The 18688-nt window shown below is 41.4% G+C and overlaps 2 protein-coding genes across 2 annotated transcripts in view; both read left to right on the top strand.

Moving 5' to 3' along the window:
• The first annotated feature begins 699 nt into the window (after positions 1–699).
• Positions 700–2072, top strand: foxd5 (forkhead box D5). Its single transcript, XM_085474180.1, has one exon. It carries the CDS (start codon positions 814–816, stop codon positions 1858–1860), a length of 1047 nt encoding a protein of 348 aa, XP_085330306.1. The 5' UTR covers positions 700–813; the 3' UTR covers positions 1861–2072.
• Positions 2073–3026: 954 nt separating this feature from the next.
• The window catches only part of pgm5 (phosphoglucomutase 5), a 30330-nt gene continuing 14668 nt past the window's right edge, over positions 3027–18688 (top strand). The window contains exons 1-7 of the mRNA XM_085475700.1: positions 3027–3635; positions 5040–5202; positions 5629–5775; positions 5984–6109; positions 6206–6396; positions 8703–8857; positions 15673–15788. Coding sequence (XP_085331826.1) covers positions 3378–3635; positions 5040–5202; positions 5629–5775; positions 5984–6109; positions 6206–6396; positions 8703–8857; positions 15673–15788 — 1156 coding nt within the window. The 5' untranslated portion in view covers positions 3027–3377. The remainder of the gene's footprint in view (positions 3636–5039; positions 5203–5628; positions 5776–5983; positions 6110–6205; positions 6397–8702; positions 8858–15672; positions 15789–18688) is intronic.

The raw sequence follows: 18688 nt of genomic DNA, 5'->3' as shown, positions 1-18688 counted from the left end.
AGGCGACTGCTGCAGCTTTTCTTAACTGGCTGCGGGAAGCCCTACCATGGCCATTTTCATGGTCAAACCACCCACGGGCATCCAGAGGTGGCAAACTAAACGAACCCACAGGGGGTTCCGAGTGAGAAAGCCTTGATTTCTTATCACGTGCTAGACCTGGTGTTAAAATTCTCAAGACACCCCCCCACACGCACACACCACTCTGCTGCTGTGCGATTTGTAATATAAAATGTAAGTTTTAACTTGTTATTTGTTTCTTAGAACAAGACAGTTACAGGTCGATGAAGAATCAAAGATTTCGATACCGGCAACCATAAAGCGAAAAAAAACAAACAAACCCAAACCCAACAACTAGTAAATCAGATGCAATGTTTTTTGTATAAGAGTGTGTGTGCGCGCGCGCGCCGCGCAATTTGACTTGTCTCCGCTTCCAGGATTTGTATAACTGAAATAAAACGCGTAATAAACACAATAATAACATACTGGCACCGTGGTGTTTCTATGTATTGTGTGAATGGGCCTTACGCACATCAGGACCACGCAATCCCCCTTTCCTCATTTGTTTGCTTCCCGGGGCTCCCCGCGGTGTAAGGCTACTCTGATAGGTCCAGAGGGTTAATGGGACTGGCCTGCAGGGCAGCAGCTTACTAGGATATAAAGCCACAGCTCTCATCACGATAGCACAAGGAGTATCAATAGATTCGCTTTTACGCACAGTCGAGGGGCCTGTTGGTTTTTACGCACGGCAAACCATTAAGGCCTCTTTGGCACAGTTTAGTTTTTACGCGTTTGTGAGAAATCTTAGGTGTGACCATGACTCTCTCAAGTGAATTTGAAGCTTCACAACATGCCGGATTGCCTATACAAGAGGATGCGATTGACATAGTAGGCGAGGATGTCCACTATCGAAATGAGTGCTCTACGGGTTCCTCAGCAGAATCTGGTGCGGAATTTGACTCTTCAGAACCAGAATCGTCGGGGGAAAGCGAGAACAGTTTCTGCGCAGACGCACCGGCGTCAAGGAAAGCCCAGAGCAGCTCGGTAAAGCCCCCGTACTCCTACATTGCTCTCATCACCATGGCTATCCTGCAGAGCCCGCTGAAGAAGCTAACGCTTAGTGGCATATGTGACTTCATTAGCAACAAGTTTCCCTACTACAGAGACAAGTTTCCCGCTTGGCAGAATTCGATCAGGCACAACCTCTCCCTTAACGACTGTTTCATCAAGATTCCGAGGGAGCCCGGAAACCCGGGAAAGGGCAACTACTGGTCTCTGGACCCTGCTTCGGAGGACATGTTCGACAACGGCAGTTTCCTTCGCCGGAGGAAACGGTTCAAGAGAAACCAGCCCGAGTTCGGCAAAGACGGACTGATGTTTTATTCCAGCTTTAACTGCTGCCGGCCGTACGGACACCCATATAGCATAACTGGCCAGGTAAGCCACACGGCTGCCTCTTCTATTCGTTACATGCCCCTGCAGGAAAGCATCATGATGCCTTCCTCATCCTACCACCTCCTACCACAACCCCTGAACAGCCACGGAAAGTGCGTTGGGCCTAAAGACTTAAGAGCACAGCTTTGCGCAGCAGAACCAGCTGAGCCGAAATCCGGCCCACAGGCAAAGTGCTCCTTCAGCATCGACAGCATCATGAGCAGACCCTCTTCTATCAGTCAGCACAACTCAAATCCACAGCAAGGCCCGCACGGTGCTCTCGGTTACGGTCAACTCATGCCTGGCCCTGCTGCCTGTTTGGTTCCGACCCTCCTGCAGCCTTCAAGGAATCAGTTTTGCCCTCCTCCCATCCTGAGCACTGCTCCTTTTATAAACGAGCACCTCAGACTGTCGTACCCTCGTTGCTGAACCCTTTGAAAACACTTTACAGTGTCTGTATGTTTGGCGTAGCTCATTTCTTAAAGAAATGTTTTTTTTTATTGCATGATATTTATGTGCGTTATGTCTGTAAATAAGATGTGTTGTAATATATTTGTCAAGGTTGCTTCAGGGGAAAACTTCGTCAATGTGAATGTGTTTTTTTTATTAAGTAACGTGGCAAAATAAAATGAATATGTGGGAAACGATTGCAAGTTTTGTTATAATCTGAGTCAGTGCACAGTGCTCGTAAGAGCTATATGTGGATTTACTCAGAGCAGAAATTATTGTTTGTGTGTAAGTTTGAAAAACACTTAGATTTTCTATATTTCTGTAGTCTTTATTGATATTTGTACCTGAAGTACAGGTGATGCCAAACTTTTATTTTAGCTACAGCAAAAATGACTTACTATAATTTAACTGACAGTATTTACCGTAAGGGTTCAACATTGTGTTGGCCTGCTTCCTCTTGATCAACTGAACTCACTTGTAGTCTGCAGGCTACAAGAATGATGACAAAAATCAGGTTTTATTAAAGTAAGTCAGTGTCAAATTCTAAAAACACATTTCCAACCAGGAAATGAATAAAAGCTATACAAACGCAGGGCTTAAACTCGCACTGGTCATTGCCGATAAAATAATGAAACTCACTCAAATGAAAGTTAATTAGCAGGTTTTAGAAATGAAACTCTGTATCCCTAATTGGTACTCTCACGTTTACGTGTTTCATCAAGTATACAAAATAATAATAATGATAATTAAAAGTCACTTTTTCCATTCTGCCTCAAGGTCGCACTGTTTCCAAAATATTGGAGCAGATGTTAGCGCACTGAAGTTGGTCCGTGTTATGGGATGGGCTACTTAAGAATTTACAGAACACCCAGAATTCAAGATCTATCAAAACATTTTCAATTCAGAAAATAATAACAATTAAATAAAAACGGTACACTCTGATACTTCTAGATTTCTGTGACTATAGTAATGGCCTGGGTTAGAGTGAAAAGCACACACACACACAGGCGTGTCCGGTTGCAGACCGGTGCCGACACAATTCCCTTTTGCCATCAGTCAGATGTCTATTTTTGGCCGGAGGCTCAGCTGATTGTGAGTCTTGACGAGTCCACCCCTCCCTTATTTTTTTCTTCATAGTCAGTTGTTCAGGCTTATTAGAAGAGGGAGTTGTCCGCCAGCAGAGGAGGAGAGTGCTGGTGGCTGCTTAGCTCAGCCAGTACTATAGGATGCGACTCCTGGCTTGGGTCGAGGTGAAAACATTTTTGATTGGCTGTTTCTTGTCACTATAGCCATTTCGTCCCTGTGTGGGACTGCTGTCACCGCTTTTTTCCTCGACGGTGGGGAAACAACCTTTACTTCACTCTAGACTGACAAGTTGCATCTTTGAGCTGTTTCTATCGAACTTATTTTTGTACTCAGTGCTGTAAACTCCTACAAAACAAAACAAAACAAACAAACAAAAAACTCCACCAAACTTGCTTGATTGGTTAAAGAAGATGGAGACGAGCCCGATCCCGGTGGTGACGGTCCAAACCGCCCCCTTCGAGGACCAGCGGCCCGGTACCAATGGACTGCGGAGGAAGACTGCGGTGTTCGAGGGGAAGAAAAACTACTTGCAGAACTACATCCAGAGCGTGCTGTCCTCCATCGACCTGCGGGACCGACAGGGTTGCACCATGGTGGTGGGCAGCGACGGCCGCTACTTCAGCCGAGCTGCCATCGAGGTGATAGTGCAAATGGCAGCTGCAAACGGGGTAAGAATAGGGCGACCACCAGTGTCATGCATTTGTTCCTCTCTGTCAGCATGCAGGAGTCACTTGTAACCAGCAGTAATGTTACTGTTCTGCTCTGCGTTGGTGTGAGTTACTACAAGCAGGCTTAAACGCTTTTAGAAAAAACACTTCTTGTTGGAATGGAAGACCAGCGGAATAATTATTCAACTTCACCAACAAACTCAGGATGTTAATGTAGCCTATGGCTTCTTTTGACCTGCACATATGTTTAAATCATTAACACAGAGATGGAACAATTCACTGGGCTGGGAAATTTAGGGTCATCAGATGTTATTCTGCTACTTCTGGTGGGACTTTGGGAGTTTTATAATAAATCAGAATTGTGCAGTCGCTTATAGTTTTTTCACATTTGCAGTAATTGTTGATACTGATACATACAAACCTGCTGAATTGAATTTAACAAGTCAGCTGCAAATAGGTTAAAATAAGAAGACAAAGTGAGGCACTGAGGAGGAAAGTCCCTGCAGCTCTTAGGCTGTGAGATCTTTGCAGTTGGCTTGGAAAAGTTCCAAAGGAAAATTGGAAAGGAATATAATTTGTTTTGGGGATCAGTGCGTTTAAAAAAAATTCTTTCTGCTGGTCCAGCCAAATGTCTTCTGGTGTCAGCCTTATCAGCACTTCCATCCATCCTGCTCTATTTTCCTGCCTACGTCTGCCCCCCACCACCGCTAACACACTGCCTACACCTCGGTGTTCAATCTATCAAGGGCTAAGTCTACATGCTGGGGATCCTCTGTCATACTGCAAGGAAAAGAACCAGAAGGATAATAGAAACACTTGCCAACTACCCACCCAGTGCATGTGCTGTCCTTCTCAACACTGGTTACTGAGAAGATTCCATTTGTTAGGGCTTTCCCTCACTTTCTGATCTGTCCTTTATATACACATGCAACATCCCGGATGTTTAGAGGATGCCAGGAGAGCAAATTCCTCTCCAGTGAGGACAATTTTATTTAGAGAAGGAGAATTATGTTGGTGGTATTACCACTTTAGTATAAATAGAGGCGTAGTTCTGTTATTTAGGCATCCTTCTAGAGGGAGATCATTTGCCTTTTAAAGCAGGCAGCCAATTAGTCGCCTGCAGAATGACAAGATTCTTTGGGACAGGAAGTGATTTTTAACTTTTTGAAATCAGGAGAGAAACAAATGGATTGGATTTAAAAAAAAATTCAAAGCATATGTTTGATTGAAAATGGAACAAACATTTTTAACATTTTTTACAAATATGTTGCATTCTGTTTTTATAAAGCATTATGACTCTTTTTGAAACACAAAGATATTATATTATATTATGATTTTAGACCAGGTGATATCTGCCATGATATGAAACCATTATTGCTTCTCACTAATATTGGTGATGCACAGATTGGTCGTCTGGTAATTGGCCACAGTGGGCTCCTGTCCACCCCTGCGGTTTCCTGCATCATCAGGAAGATCAAGGCCATTGGAGGGATTATCCTCACGGCAAGTCACAATCCTGGAGGCCCTGGAGGAGACTTTGGAATCAAGTTCAATGTGGCAAATGGAGGTGAGGATTTAGAAAATACATTTGCTTTTCCATCTGACTCTTATTTAGAAATTTTAAAGTCAAAAATAGAAGTTTGAGACAATTTGATTTAAAAAATATATATATTACAGCAAAAATTAATGCTAATGTTACAACTTGGCTCCTAGGCCATGATATAAAATGGAGTGTGATATCAGAATTGACAAATACAGGTGATTTGTTAAAGATTTGTTAAAGATTGGTGCCCTAGATTTGTAAAAAACCTAGGGCACCAAATAAAACTTTAATAACATTACAAGTTTCTCTAAGCATGCCTTTGTGCCACACCTTCTCCTGGATGGGCAGTTAAGTAAACTCATGCATGTATCCAAAGACTCTTGCACTGCCAGGAGTTGTAACACCAGTGAGGGATGCATTTTTCATTGTCTTTGTTTCTCTGTCTGGCAGGGCCCTCTCCAGACACAGTGATGGAGAGGATCTACCAGGTGAGCCGGACACTCGAGGAGTACGCCATATGCCCCGATCTCCGCATTGATCTCTCTAGGCTCGGAAGACAGGAGTTTGACCTCGAGAACAAATTCAAACCTTTCAGAGGTACAACATTCGTGCATGTTTAGTTAAAAAGCTTCTCTGCATCATTCTGAATTCTTCAGTGTTATCCACAAGCGTGGATTTTCCCCCACATTGCTACAAACTTTCCTGTTGTGTGATGCTAGTAGAACCCCTCTTTCTGTCACTCAAAATGCACAGAAAAAAAACATACTCTCATCCAGTACTAACAGGTTCTTCTGTCTCTATCCAGTGGAGATTGTAGACTCGGTTGAAGTGTATCTACAAATGCTACGAAACATCTTTGACTTCACTGCCATTAAAAGTCTCCTCACAGGACCAGATCAGCCTAAAATACACATAGATGCCATGAACGGAGGTCAGTTCATCAGCATACGTCCTGTAAGCCCTGCACTGCAGTTACTGTTATTCATATTATTCTGCTAACTTCTACTCACCTTTTGCTTTGTTACAGTGATGGGCCCCTATGTACGTAGGATTCTGTGTGATGAGTTGGGAGCTCCTGCTAACTCTGCTGTAAACTGTGTACCTCTGGAGGACTTTGGTGGCCGACCTCCTGAGCCCAACCTGACTTATGCCACCTCTCTGGTAGAGTCCATGAAAGGAGGCGACTTTGGCTTTGGGGCGGCATTTGATGCAGATGGGGTAAGCCATTTGGTTGAAGTCCTACTCCAGAATGTGCAATCATTTATTCAAGACTACATGGGTGTAGTGGTGCTGAAAAGCACTGCACCCATGGTCTGATACTTTCAAGTGTACCATATAATAGTGGTTTACACATTTGCTTCACAAATGAAAGGTTGCTGGTACAATTCTACCTGAAGACACAAATCCACTTTGGGGGTTTTGTCAGGAAAGGCATCATGCATAAAACTGCCAAGTCAAACAAAACAACAGTGCTACCTACTGTGGCAATCCACTGTGACAAGGGAATGGCCAGAAGTGGCTTTTAATGTAATTCAGTAATCACAGAGTGTGTTGCGTACCTCTGTTAATGTTTGGTTACCGCAGTAAACGCTTTATACAAACAAGATTTCCTGTTTAAGTTTCAAATTAAAAGCCCTCTATTATTTCAGGAAACAGAAAGGCTTCACTGTTTATATTGTGAAACATGCGCAAGACCTAAAGAACTCAAACTCAAAGTTTTATTAAAGAAAAATTGTAATCTTAAGCTTACCTCTGCCCAGGACATTCATCCTTTGACAACTGGCTACTAATTTACACCGGAAAAAAGGGAGCAGGGAGAAAGTTACATAACCGTAGAACCAATTTCTTACATATAGATAATTATTTTCTGCACAATGACAAAAGTCATGTAGGATGTCTTCTGGGCTGTCTTGAGGGGAAAGCTGCTTCAGTACTGTTTGCCTTAAAAAACAAACAACCGTGAAAAAAACAACAGATTTAAGGCGACATTTGAAACGTTTACACAGACCCCCAAGTTATTCAAAAACTGGATAAAATAACATGCAATAGGATGACCGGCAATTTTCCACTAAAACCTATTTTGATCTGTGTTGTACTGCAAACACTCTTATTAACCAGGACAAAGGAAGAAGTGCGCAAAAATTAATAGGTAATACTCGAAATCACTTACTGTACATTTTAGGGATGTTTCTGAGGTCTTATTAATCTGTACTGCACAGGAGGATGTTCCTAAAGAACATTATGAGCTGCCCCCTGTGAATTGTCCAGTATTCCTTCAACTGGATTTGGCTTAAAAGGAAATTAAAATACAGGGATTGGAAAATGCATGAAGAGATCTTTAGTAACTTGGACTCCTGCAAATATCCTTCAAAATTTGGTTTAATAAGTCATTTAAAAATATATTTTTAAAAAGAAACAGAAAATACTGACCTGAGTGTGCGCTGGGATCATATATAAGAACATATTTAAGTGGCTGTGGCTGTTTTAGTTCTCATACATACATAATATCTCTAATAATCCATAATATTAAATAATTAAATAGATCCTTTTTGTGGTATTTACATGCCATGTTGCTCCACAATCTATTCATTCATTTCTTTAAGCCTAGCTGACTTTTATTGCTATAAAAGCTAAATCCAAGATATTGACTCCAGCCAGAGGCAGCAGAGAAATCCTTATTTATTTTTTATTTGTTTATAATTGCACGTTGATTTCAGGAGTGAAGGCAATGGGTGCAAAGTTGCAGTGCATGCACAATAATCCAACGGGCGTCTCACTTTTTCCACAATGTCATCCAATAGACATTTATTCTGTATAAACAGACACAGGCACACACTGTTTGCTTAGTAGTGTAACATCAGGAGAATTACATCACATCTGCTCTGTTTCTCCCCCAAGGATCGGTATCTCCACTGTGATTAGCACCGGTGGTTATTATCATACTGGGTGGATGTTTCTTTTTTGGGGATATATAGTAACCGATATCTTCTACGCTCCCCACAGTAATAATGAATCCTGGGGGGTGGGGGGATAGTACTGAGAATTTGTTACTTGTACTGTTCTATGTTTTGTAACCGTCTACTAAAGATCATTTATAGTAATGTGAATGTTTGTGATACAAACACACTTTGTCCTTAAAGGATGTTGTTTCTTATGTTTCTTCATTATCAGTAACGCTCATGAAAAGACCAACAATGTTCTAATCAGTGTCTTAAATGTGACAGCTTTCCTATCCCTTCAGCAGAATTCAGCTCATTACTATTTAAGTCATTAAGAGTTCAAAAGTATTTACGGCAGCAGGATGGAGTGCTGGGGACCGACTCAAAATAAACTAGAGTTGCTATATTCATTGTAATGAAGGGACATACAACAATGGTGGCCTGAGGAGAATTAAGCAATTTGTTTTGGTCTTTTTGTGGGGGTTGTTGGCAATACATGTACTATAAAAAGGGTTAATTAATGCAGTTATGCTAACTAACTACACAGGACTCACAAAGCACTTTATGGTTTTGTCGTGTTCTCAGGACCGATACATGATCCTTGGAGAAAATGGCTTCTTTGTGAACCCATCGGACTCAGTGGCCATCATGGGTGCTAACCTCTCCACCATCCCCTACTTCAGACAGTATGGCGTCAAAGGATTTGCTCGAAGTATGGCCACCAGTGCTGCCCTTGATAGGTACCACACACACACACACACACACACACACACACACACACACACACACACACACACACACACACACACACAATCAGTAGATGTAAGAAGTTCTATAACACCACCCACACTCTTCCTACAAACTCCTGCATCAGTCCAGTCTCCGGAGAGGGACGACACCCACTATGAATAAAGCTGTGAGATCACCCCCCCCCCACACACACACACACACTTACTCACCCCCCTATAAATACTGTGTGTTATGTAAGGGTAAAGCTAAGCAGAGGGTGGTGAGTGAGAGGACGTGATCACCGCCAAAGTCATCTCCATTAACATTGTTCCAGCAGGAGAGATCCCGGCACAGCACCTCGCTGACGCTTCTGCAGAATGCTGCTCAAGGGAGCCGTTTGATGAATGATGAATCTACTATAGTTGCTAAAGACTATGTATATGGATGGCAGTCATGAAGTTCAGCTGTTTAAAATGTGCTACCTAACTACATTAAAACATTTAACATCCTGATTTAATATTTTATAAATAATAGACCTTATAGAAGTGCAAAGATTTCATCCTCCCTTTTAGTAACTTTCAACACAACCTCCTTTTGACCCCTGCCTATATTTATTTAATCTGACCCTCTACCAGAAGAAGCGTATAGGTGCATATTTATTTTGTGTCCATGAACTAGACACATTAAAGATGCACTAAAGTGAGGTAATGGACTTCCAAAAGCATTTGGACGAGATTAAGAAAGTAAATCACTATTTTCAATATTTTACATTATCCCGATGAAGTTACTCTTAGCTCAAAAGACTCCTTCCTAAAAGGGTACTTGATGAAGAGAGGCCTGTGGTGGGCAGTGATGTGTCACACTGTCTTCTTAAACCACCATGTGTGATTTAAAATCTAAACAGCATCCGTGAAATTTATTTCATTTATTCATGTGTGTCTTTATGTGTGTGAAAGAACTAATCCTTTACTGTGTGTAACTGCTGAAAGGCACATGAAGTGATGCTATTACCAACCCTGATCCATCTGGGTTTCACAGTTGTGAGAGATGCTTAGAGGCAGTAAGAGAAACAATTTTGTCATTCCCCCTCCTGAATGTGTAAGTTTGCTAATTTACAAAGAAATTATCTGATCCTTTCCTCATAAAGAATACCGAAGATGGGTCATGAATCTGTCTTCCAATATGACAGTAACCCAAAACATAACGCCGTAGCAGCACATTAAGGTCATGGAGGGGCTTAGATGCTAGTCCCCAGACCTCAACATTATAGAAAATGAGTGGAGGGAGCTAAACTTGTGAGTTGCCAAGCAGCAGCAAATAAATCTGGTGATCAAAGGTTTCTTCACTGAGTACTAAGTCATTTTTACTTTTGGATAACACTTTTTTCACTCAATGACATTTAAATCAATTTATAACTGTTATGTACTGCGTTCTTTTCTGGATCTTTGGTTGATATTCTGTCTCTCTCCATTAAAATGAAACTACAATAAAAATTAGAGAAGGATAACTTTTTGCGAGCAAACTTACAAATTCAGCAGGGGATCAAATAATTATTTCCCCATTGTATGCGAATTGGAATTTTACATCACAGAATTGCTGGTTATCTTTATTTACATGGTGCTGTTGCACACTAAGGCAGACAAACACACAGACTGCATCCCTTGATATTGCACTACTCCTTGCCTAAGGTCATGTCTTATGATGTTGAGCCCTAATAATCACACTGAATGAGTTGCTTGAAAGGTTTGCATACACTGGCTCCCCAGTCAGCTTGGCCTCATCACACACATGCACACACACACACACAAACACGCGCGCGCACACACACACACACACACATGCACGCACACACACACACAGGCTGATACCCAAGACACAAATGTCACATGTCCCACTGCAACCCTGAAGCGCGAAGCAATGCCTCCAACACACGCTTTTCAGTTCTTCTTCTAATATTATCTTTATCTCTCGTTGTCTACTTTCTGAGCACTTGCCCTTTTGTATTGATGATAGTATGCATTTATCTACTGGAAACTTTAATTTAGTTGGGAAGTAGAAGCAACCTTATAGATAATACTTAACCCACTGATAATATCATGCATAATAAACTGCATAACACAGGCTTTTGATTTTTTTCACGTTTAACATGATTTCACTTGATTAGTCTGACTACATCTGCAAATCTGTGATCACTTAACTGGTAATTAATGACACTGTTGCTGACCAGTGTCACTTTGTTCCACTCTTAGTTTCACAACTGCCGCTCGTATGAGCGTGACACGAGTTCGTCATGTCACACTCATGTTATGTATATAACGGCATGAACCTGATAAACTCGAGAAAGTGTTGAAGTGCTTAGTAGTGTGAAGTCGGACCCTGGAGTCTGTCCAAGTGTGGGCTGTTTTAGGAGACCGTGTGTATCTGTGTTCTGAGTGTTTAGACTGAGGTTCCCTCCCTGCTATGTGTTTAAAGTCAAGCAAACTGTGTTATAAAAGCTTTGATAAATGCGATGGTGTATATACTCTGTGCGCTGATGTGTATGTTAGTGTGTGTTAACAGAAAAGAAAGAGAGAAAGTGAATGCAACTGTTTTCAGATAAGCAAAGGAAACTGACTGGATTCAGGTGGACAGGAGGCTGGATTTAAATCTATCACTTTGGTTGGAGTGTGTGCGTGGGTGATTTTATGTCTTTGTGCACATGCTATGCAAGACGCGGTGAGGGAGGAAGGGAAAGTGGGTGGGAAATGTTGGTAAAGGAAACATCTGCCTCTCTTTTCACAGTTCCAGGGATGGAAGGATGTAGGATTGAGCCACTGGTGTGCGTGTTACGATCATGAAATGTGAGCTCTTTTACTGATTAGCACGGCAAAGTAGAAAGGTCAAATATTTGATGTTGTGCTATAGCTAAACAGTTACAGAAAGCTGTTAATGACCGTTGGCGTTGTGGTCATCGGGATTGTTTTTGTGCTGAGGAAAGAATTAGTAATTAAACCAAGCCACTAATTCTCTCTAGTGGTATTGCATGATGAATAAGAACCTAAAGTGATTAAAACCTTTACACAGTACCTTTTATATTTACTTTGACAGAGAACATTAGGAGTAATTGACCTCGACGCTGTGCCGGGTAACGCCATACAAGGCCACTTAAATCAGGTCAGGCAGGGAGAGCAGCATCAAGAACACAGAACTAGGCAGGCAAAGATAAACATTGCTCTAACAAGCACATTTATCGCCTGATTTACTATGATCGATAGCAAATATATTCTTGACACAGCTTTGCAAAATCCTAGAAAACTGTTTTGACATTATGTCACAAAGGTATGTTGAGATTGGCACTCCAAAATAGCTATGACCACTTCCAATAATTATGCTAAAATTAATTTTAAAGTATGTTCAGCTCTGACTTGTAGAGAACTAACAGAAAAATCATGGAATAAAATGCCAAGAGAGGAAGGTAGGGAGAGACAGATGGCTTCAGGGTCGGGGTGGGATTACATCAGGGAGTGACTCAAGATCCCGTCTTGTTTCCAGTGATTATGGACAGGTTGACAGAGAAGGATTCCTGTGGACTATGATGTTCACAGATAACATTGTGACTTGCAGTGAGAGTAGGGTGAAGGTGGATGAGGGACTGGAGGGGTGGAGGTGGAGGAATGAAAGCAACAGAATCTGTGTACAACTGAGACAGAGGAGGATGGAAAGGTGAATATACAGTATGTACTGAGTGTCAGGGGGGATTTATGACTGATAGTAGTAGTAAGAGTGAAAGGGGAGGGTTACAAGATGGTTGTAAATATATATATACATATGATATATGATATGTGGTGTGGCGATGGTAGTGCTGCCAAAAACAGGAGGCAGAGCTGGAGGTGGCAGAGCTGAAGATTCTTAGATTTTTGTTGGGAGTGACCAGGATGAATGGATAGGATTAGAAATGAGTAGATCAGAAAGACAGCTCAGATTAAGCGATTTGGAGACAAAGTAACAGAGCCAAAGTTGAGATGGTTTGAAGATCTCAGAAGATGGACAGTAAATGCATTGGACAAAGGATGTCGACAGGAGGAGAAGAATAAGATCACAGAGAAGAATGTGTGATTGCTAAGGATAGGGATATGGAAGCAAATGATCTGCTGTGGTGCCCCCTGAAGAGAGCAGCGTAAAGAAGAAGAAAAAGAAGTTCAGCGTTGAGTTCCGTGGCAGCATTATCAGCAATTAACATTGCATTTCTGCTTTGACTACTAAGGGTTATTGGTTCGGGTCAAGCTCAAGTAATGCTCCGGCATTGCTGCTCTTTTAGCCTGAGCCCTAAATCCAAACTGAGGCGTGAGGGTGCTGAAGGCTATGTTTGGTAAAATGTCAAGCCAAAGCCAAAAGCTGGCCTTATTTTACTTCACGGATGTAGAGAAACATCTTCACTCATTGTACCTTCCCCCTCCGCTGGGATTTACTGAGGTGCAAGATAAAGGTTACTTAGTGTGGGTCATATTGTAAGCGTGTGTGCAACAGAGGTTCCAGAGAGTTGAGATGAAGGAAAGTGGACATACCTCCTACCTGCTCAGTTATGAAATTTCTTTCCAGCTCTAATCTTGTCGGAGCAGAGCTTCCAAACCATTCAAGACAGACCTGCTCTAACTTTCCTCAACTGCAGCTCAGTGTTGTCACATCCTAGAATGAAGTTATTTAGCTTTGTTCATACATGCAAGGCAGGACTTGCTCATCGCTTCATGTATATTAGAAGATTAAATGTAAGTAAAACACAGACAGTAAACATCAAAATAATCAACATCCAAAAATAGAACTTCCTTAATACCCTAAAGAAGGTATTCACAGGGAAGGATAATATAGCTAATAATTGATTGATACTAACCATTTAAAAATACTGTATATTATGTGACCGACTTTAGATTCCTTGCCTGTAAATTGTCAACACTAGTGTGAGAAAATGAACTTTGACTGGAGAGCATTACAGTTTACGGCTCACACCTACACACGAGGGGATTGCAGCTCTAAATAGGCCTTCCAATTTCATTCCTTGTGTCTCCAGACGTATTAATCTGCCAGGTTTTTTTAAAAAAAATTTTTTTTTTAAATCTCGTCAGAAGAATCCAACATCCCGGTTATCCTGAGACATTTTATTATATCTGTTTAAATGCACTTGTACAGTCATTCTAGCACTGTGTGTTCAAGAAGTTGTCTTTTAGTGGAACTGGAAATTTGATCTTAAAACCTGTTCTTGTTTGTGCTTTATCCCTGAGGATGTATGGATGTGAATGCTATGCATGGGTGTGTGTGCAAAGCTCTGTTGGTGCAATCATCAAACTTGAGAAAGCACGATTTGCTTTATTCTCACATTGTTCGGACGCTACATTTTTGCAACGTTGCATGAAAGCCGAGCACTGCTACAGTCAGTGTCAGTGCTTATGTTGGCCGTGGACGTGCCGTTCAAAACATCAAATGCTCGTCAGAAGTTCAGAGTTCCTGTTTTCTTTTAGGAATGCCAGTCTTTCCATTCCAGCACTTTCTTCCCCAGGGTGGGGGAATAAAGCTGGTTTACTCTTATTTGGTCATTTATCCCATCCTCTTGTAAACAGCTGCGGAGGGCACTGGGGGTTTTATGCATGTGTATATGTATAAAACCACTTAAAAATTTTGAAACTCACCCATATTCACATTTATAGTATTGCACCATGAACTCTCACCACATCCCACAGTACGAGCATTTGAGATGCTGGTATCCATGTATTTGTTCCCTTGGCTGCAAAATCTGTTTTGTTGGTTGAAATATTTGGTTCTGCAGTTTTTAGACTTCTCCTGTAAAGTGTTTATATATTATGCAATGATTGCTGTGGAGATGTTTGTTGCAAACTAAACATTAAAACTAAAACTAAACTAAGCAGGCTTGAGCTGGTAACTTTTCTAATAGGATCAAAGACCGAACCTTTTCTTCAAGCGATAGTTATATCAAGCTGTAAGCAAGAACGCAAATATTAAATTGTCTTAATCCTGCTAACAAACAAAAACATTTGTTGGCCGTAAAACCAAAAGTTGCGGAAATGGTTGAATGAAAGCTCAAGGCTCAAGTACCAATCAAAAGTCAGTGTCAGTGTGTCGATCCCCGCCCTCCCCCCAGTCTGAGTGGTAACGCATCCTCTGGTAAGATGCTGAACCATGAGTTTAAAGTGCTGTATGAATGTCTAGCAGAAAGTGCTTTGGGTGCTCAAACTGAGTAGAAAAGCAGTGTATAAGTACTGATCCATTTACCATAAAGTGTGCATTTTTCTTCTTATCGCATCACTGCAGTTCCAGTAAATCGATGAGTTACTCTCTATTTTGTAATCTGCAACTGGGAACTTTTATTAGACTTTCTCTTTGCTCTTTTCCACTTTGGCTCTTTGCACTCCCTTTCCTCCCACATATTGAACTGTTGGCATCTTTTTTCCCCTCCACGTGACCCCAACATACACATGTATTCACACACACAGACACACTCACGCGCACACGCACTCCATCTTCTCCTCTCGCTATGCTAGCACACGGCTGAGGTTCTAAGTAAACATGAACTAAAAGGTTAACTCACTTTGTTCCTACTCCCTTTGCCTTATTAAGTTATTGGATGAGCTGCTGGCAGATTGCGCTTGTCATACAGCATTTGGTTTGTTTTATTTCAAAGGTCAGAGTTTTTGTGTGTAAGCTAGTTTCTACATCAGACCTGGGATGTTAGATGTTAGATTTTATTAGATATTAGATGAATATATTGTGTGTATGTGAGCAAATACATCGCGTGTACAGGCAGTTTTTCTGACTTTTCTCCTCTGCGTGTTTGTAGGGTTGCCAAAGCAATGAAACTGGCCTTGTATGAGACTCCCACAGGCTGGAGATACTTCGGGAACCTGATGGATTCTGGGCGTTGTTCCGTCTGTGGGGAGGAAAGCTTTGGGACAGGTATGACCTAGCACATTCACTTACTCTCCAAACAGAAAAAAGCACTGCCTTTATAAAGAGAGATTTGAAATTGCTGAATATTATGAGTACAGATCTCTACTGAATGCAAATGCAAGGCAGGATCAGCTGGTTAGATTGTGAAAAGAGGATCGCTCATTCAAATCCCCGGACTATCTTTGAAAATGTGAGTGGGAGTATGTGCATCCTTTCCCCTCAGCAACAACTGGTGCCTGCAAACAAAGCTGTCACTAGAGGACTGCAGTGGCCAGCAGCTGCTGCTGCTAAATGTGCAGCAAGAACTTGCTGAAACAGTCACCACCACCACCACAAAAAAAACCTTTACATTTTTCCCTACGATTTTGGTCTTTTTTGCTACTTTTGTCTGCCAATCGGCTACTATTATAGTCTAAGTTTGCCAAAAAAGCTGAGCTGTAAGAAGTCAACAAAATCCAGCCTAACAGGGTAAGACACGTGACACGTTATTACTTTGCACATTTACATTTTTAAGTAAGTCAAGTCAGTTAATATTTATAATGCTAGGGTTTGTTTAAAAGCTTTATGGTCATCTGGTTCGTAATATTTCTTGCTCTATTGTTTTGTTTGTAAGTGTTATTGTCACGGTTCTGGGTCCGTTGGACCCAGTATTTTGAGTTCATTATGTTTTGGTACTTTTGCATCATGGATTTTCCTTTGTTTCTCTGGTACTTGGTGTTTCTGTTATCTTGGTGTTTTTTTTATATTATGATCTGATACTGTTGTGATTATGATTATTATTTAGTAGACTTTGGTCAGCGTCTAGTCTGTCTCTGTCTAGTCTGTGTCTTAGTAAAGTGTGTTTTGTTTCCTGTTTTACTTTGAAGGTTCTTGTTCCTGTCTGATGTCAGTATTCCGGCTTCGCTCTCCCTGTCTCGTTAGGTCTTATTTCTCCCAGCTGTGTCCCCCTTCTGTCTCTAATTCCTTGATGACTCCCTCAGTGTATTTAAACCCAGTGTGTCTTTATGTCAGTGTCGCGTCGTTAACGTCTGTTCACCCTCAGACCGTGCCTGTGTGTTCCAGCTTGTGTTTTCATGTTTGGTTTATGTTTTGTTTTCTGGCCAGCAATAAAGCTGTGGTTTTGATTCTCAAATCTATGTTCGAGTCCTGCGTTTGGATCCTCCTCTCCGCCTGCCCGCACACAGAGCCTTGACAGTTATTTTTAAAGACGATATTTTTTAATTTTTTGGCATTTTGGCCAATCCGACTGATGCATCGCGGGATTCATGGTTCAGTAGCTTGCTCAAGGATAATTCAACATGCAGACTGACGAACCCAATCTACTAACCTTCTGACTGGTAGACGACCAACTCCCCCTCCTGAGCCATAACAACCCCATCAGCTCAACAGCTCATTCCTTAGCATCCCAGCAAACATGGTTGAAGACCAGAATCTCCCTGGTCAAAACTGGTCGGGGTACGACGTCAAAAACTGAACCATAGATGGACGCATGTCACAAAGTTAGAAACATAGATCAGATTATTGTAAAGAAGAAATTAAATAGATTTGTCTTTGTTTTTTTTTGTTTTTTTAAAAGGACAACTAATATGGCTTGCAAACGGTTTATCAAGTATTCCTGTATATTAGTTACTACTGTAACACTTTTAAGCTATTTATGGTTTTGCCCTTTTAAATTCAAGTTAATTTGTCGCTTGGTAACTTTAACAAATCGGACTCTTACAGTCGTCCCCTCTTTGTTCACAGTGTCCCTATTAAAAACTCAGGAATGTTTTCATTCTAATGTAAAATCAAATCCTCAGTGTGACAGCAGGTGGACTCAAACTGCAAAAGTTCTCTTGATAGGAAGTCTAACGAGGACATCCTGACGACGTTTGAGTGATACCTCCAACTGATGTCGTGGTAACCTCGGCGACCATGGTTAAGCTTTTATTTTGGAACTACTTTGCTTGCTGGGATGCAACCAAAAGACAAAACACTACCGACCTGTCACCTCTAAGAATAGGTGATCTATTTGTATGAGAGCTGGAATAATATCATCTAATAACCCTGGGTAAAAAACGTGATTTATAATGTGACTCCAGTTGTCACAACTGTAATTTTATTTTTATTTTTTGCTGGTTATAAACATGTTTATTTCTTATCTTTTCACTTTTTATTGTTCCTATTGTCTTGGAGCAACCGTGGCCACATCATTTCCTTAGGGGTTAATAAAGTATTCGGATTCTGATTCTGATCTAAACATGGGCGTCTGTGAAAATTTCCCTATTCCGTTCTCTTCCAGTCTGTTCGAGGTCTACGTGTATAAGCAGTGCATCCTGGCTGCTCATAGCTCCATTCAGAGTCAACTAATAGATGAGAGGGCTGTGACCCTGACTGCATGTGTAAATAATCCCCATTCTTCTGCTATAAAAGGAGACAGGGGCTCCCTGAATCACGGCAACAAACCGACACTCCTCCAGTGGTAGCGTTTTGTGAATACTAATGCAGACACGCACTCACGCCGGAAAGTATAAACAATTCATAAAAATACAGACATGTATAGGCTTGCATTTTAGATGCGTGTCCCTCTTGCTACAGTCCGAACCTCACCCAAAGTTTAGTCGTTGTTCTCTAATTCCTTGTGACTTCCTCTGCTTCTTTTTCTTTCAACTACTCAACCCTTTGTATTCACTAGAGAGGACACATTTAACATTTTATAACTTGAAGTAAAAAGAAACACGCCAGTGGGTGTGAACAGAAGAGAAAAGACCCATGATTGTTGCAAACGGAGGAGAAGATGGCGAGCAAATCCAAATATGAGAAGTATCGAGAAGGAGGAGAGAAAGGGAAGGAGCTGAGACTCAGAGAGGACTATGGGAGCTTACTCGTTATCTATCCATGTAAGGCAAAAAAGCTCAGAGGGAGCC

Source organism: Copadichromis virginalis, linkage group LG12 (genome assembly GCF_057382275.1).
Source record: "Copadichromis virginalis isolate Kocher_CV1m ecotype Utaka linkage group LG12, C_Virginalis_male_GT1.1, whole genome shotgun sequence".
Taxonomy (NCBI): domain Eukaryota; kingdom Metazoa; phylum Chordata; class Actinopteri; order Cichliformes; family Cichlidae; genus Copadichromis; species Copadichromis virginalis.
The sequence above is the reverse complement of the archived record's forward strand: the minus strand, read 5'-3'. Positions and strand labels throughout refer to the sequence as shown.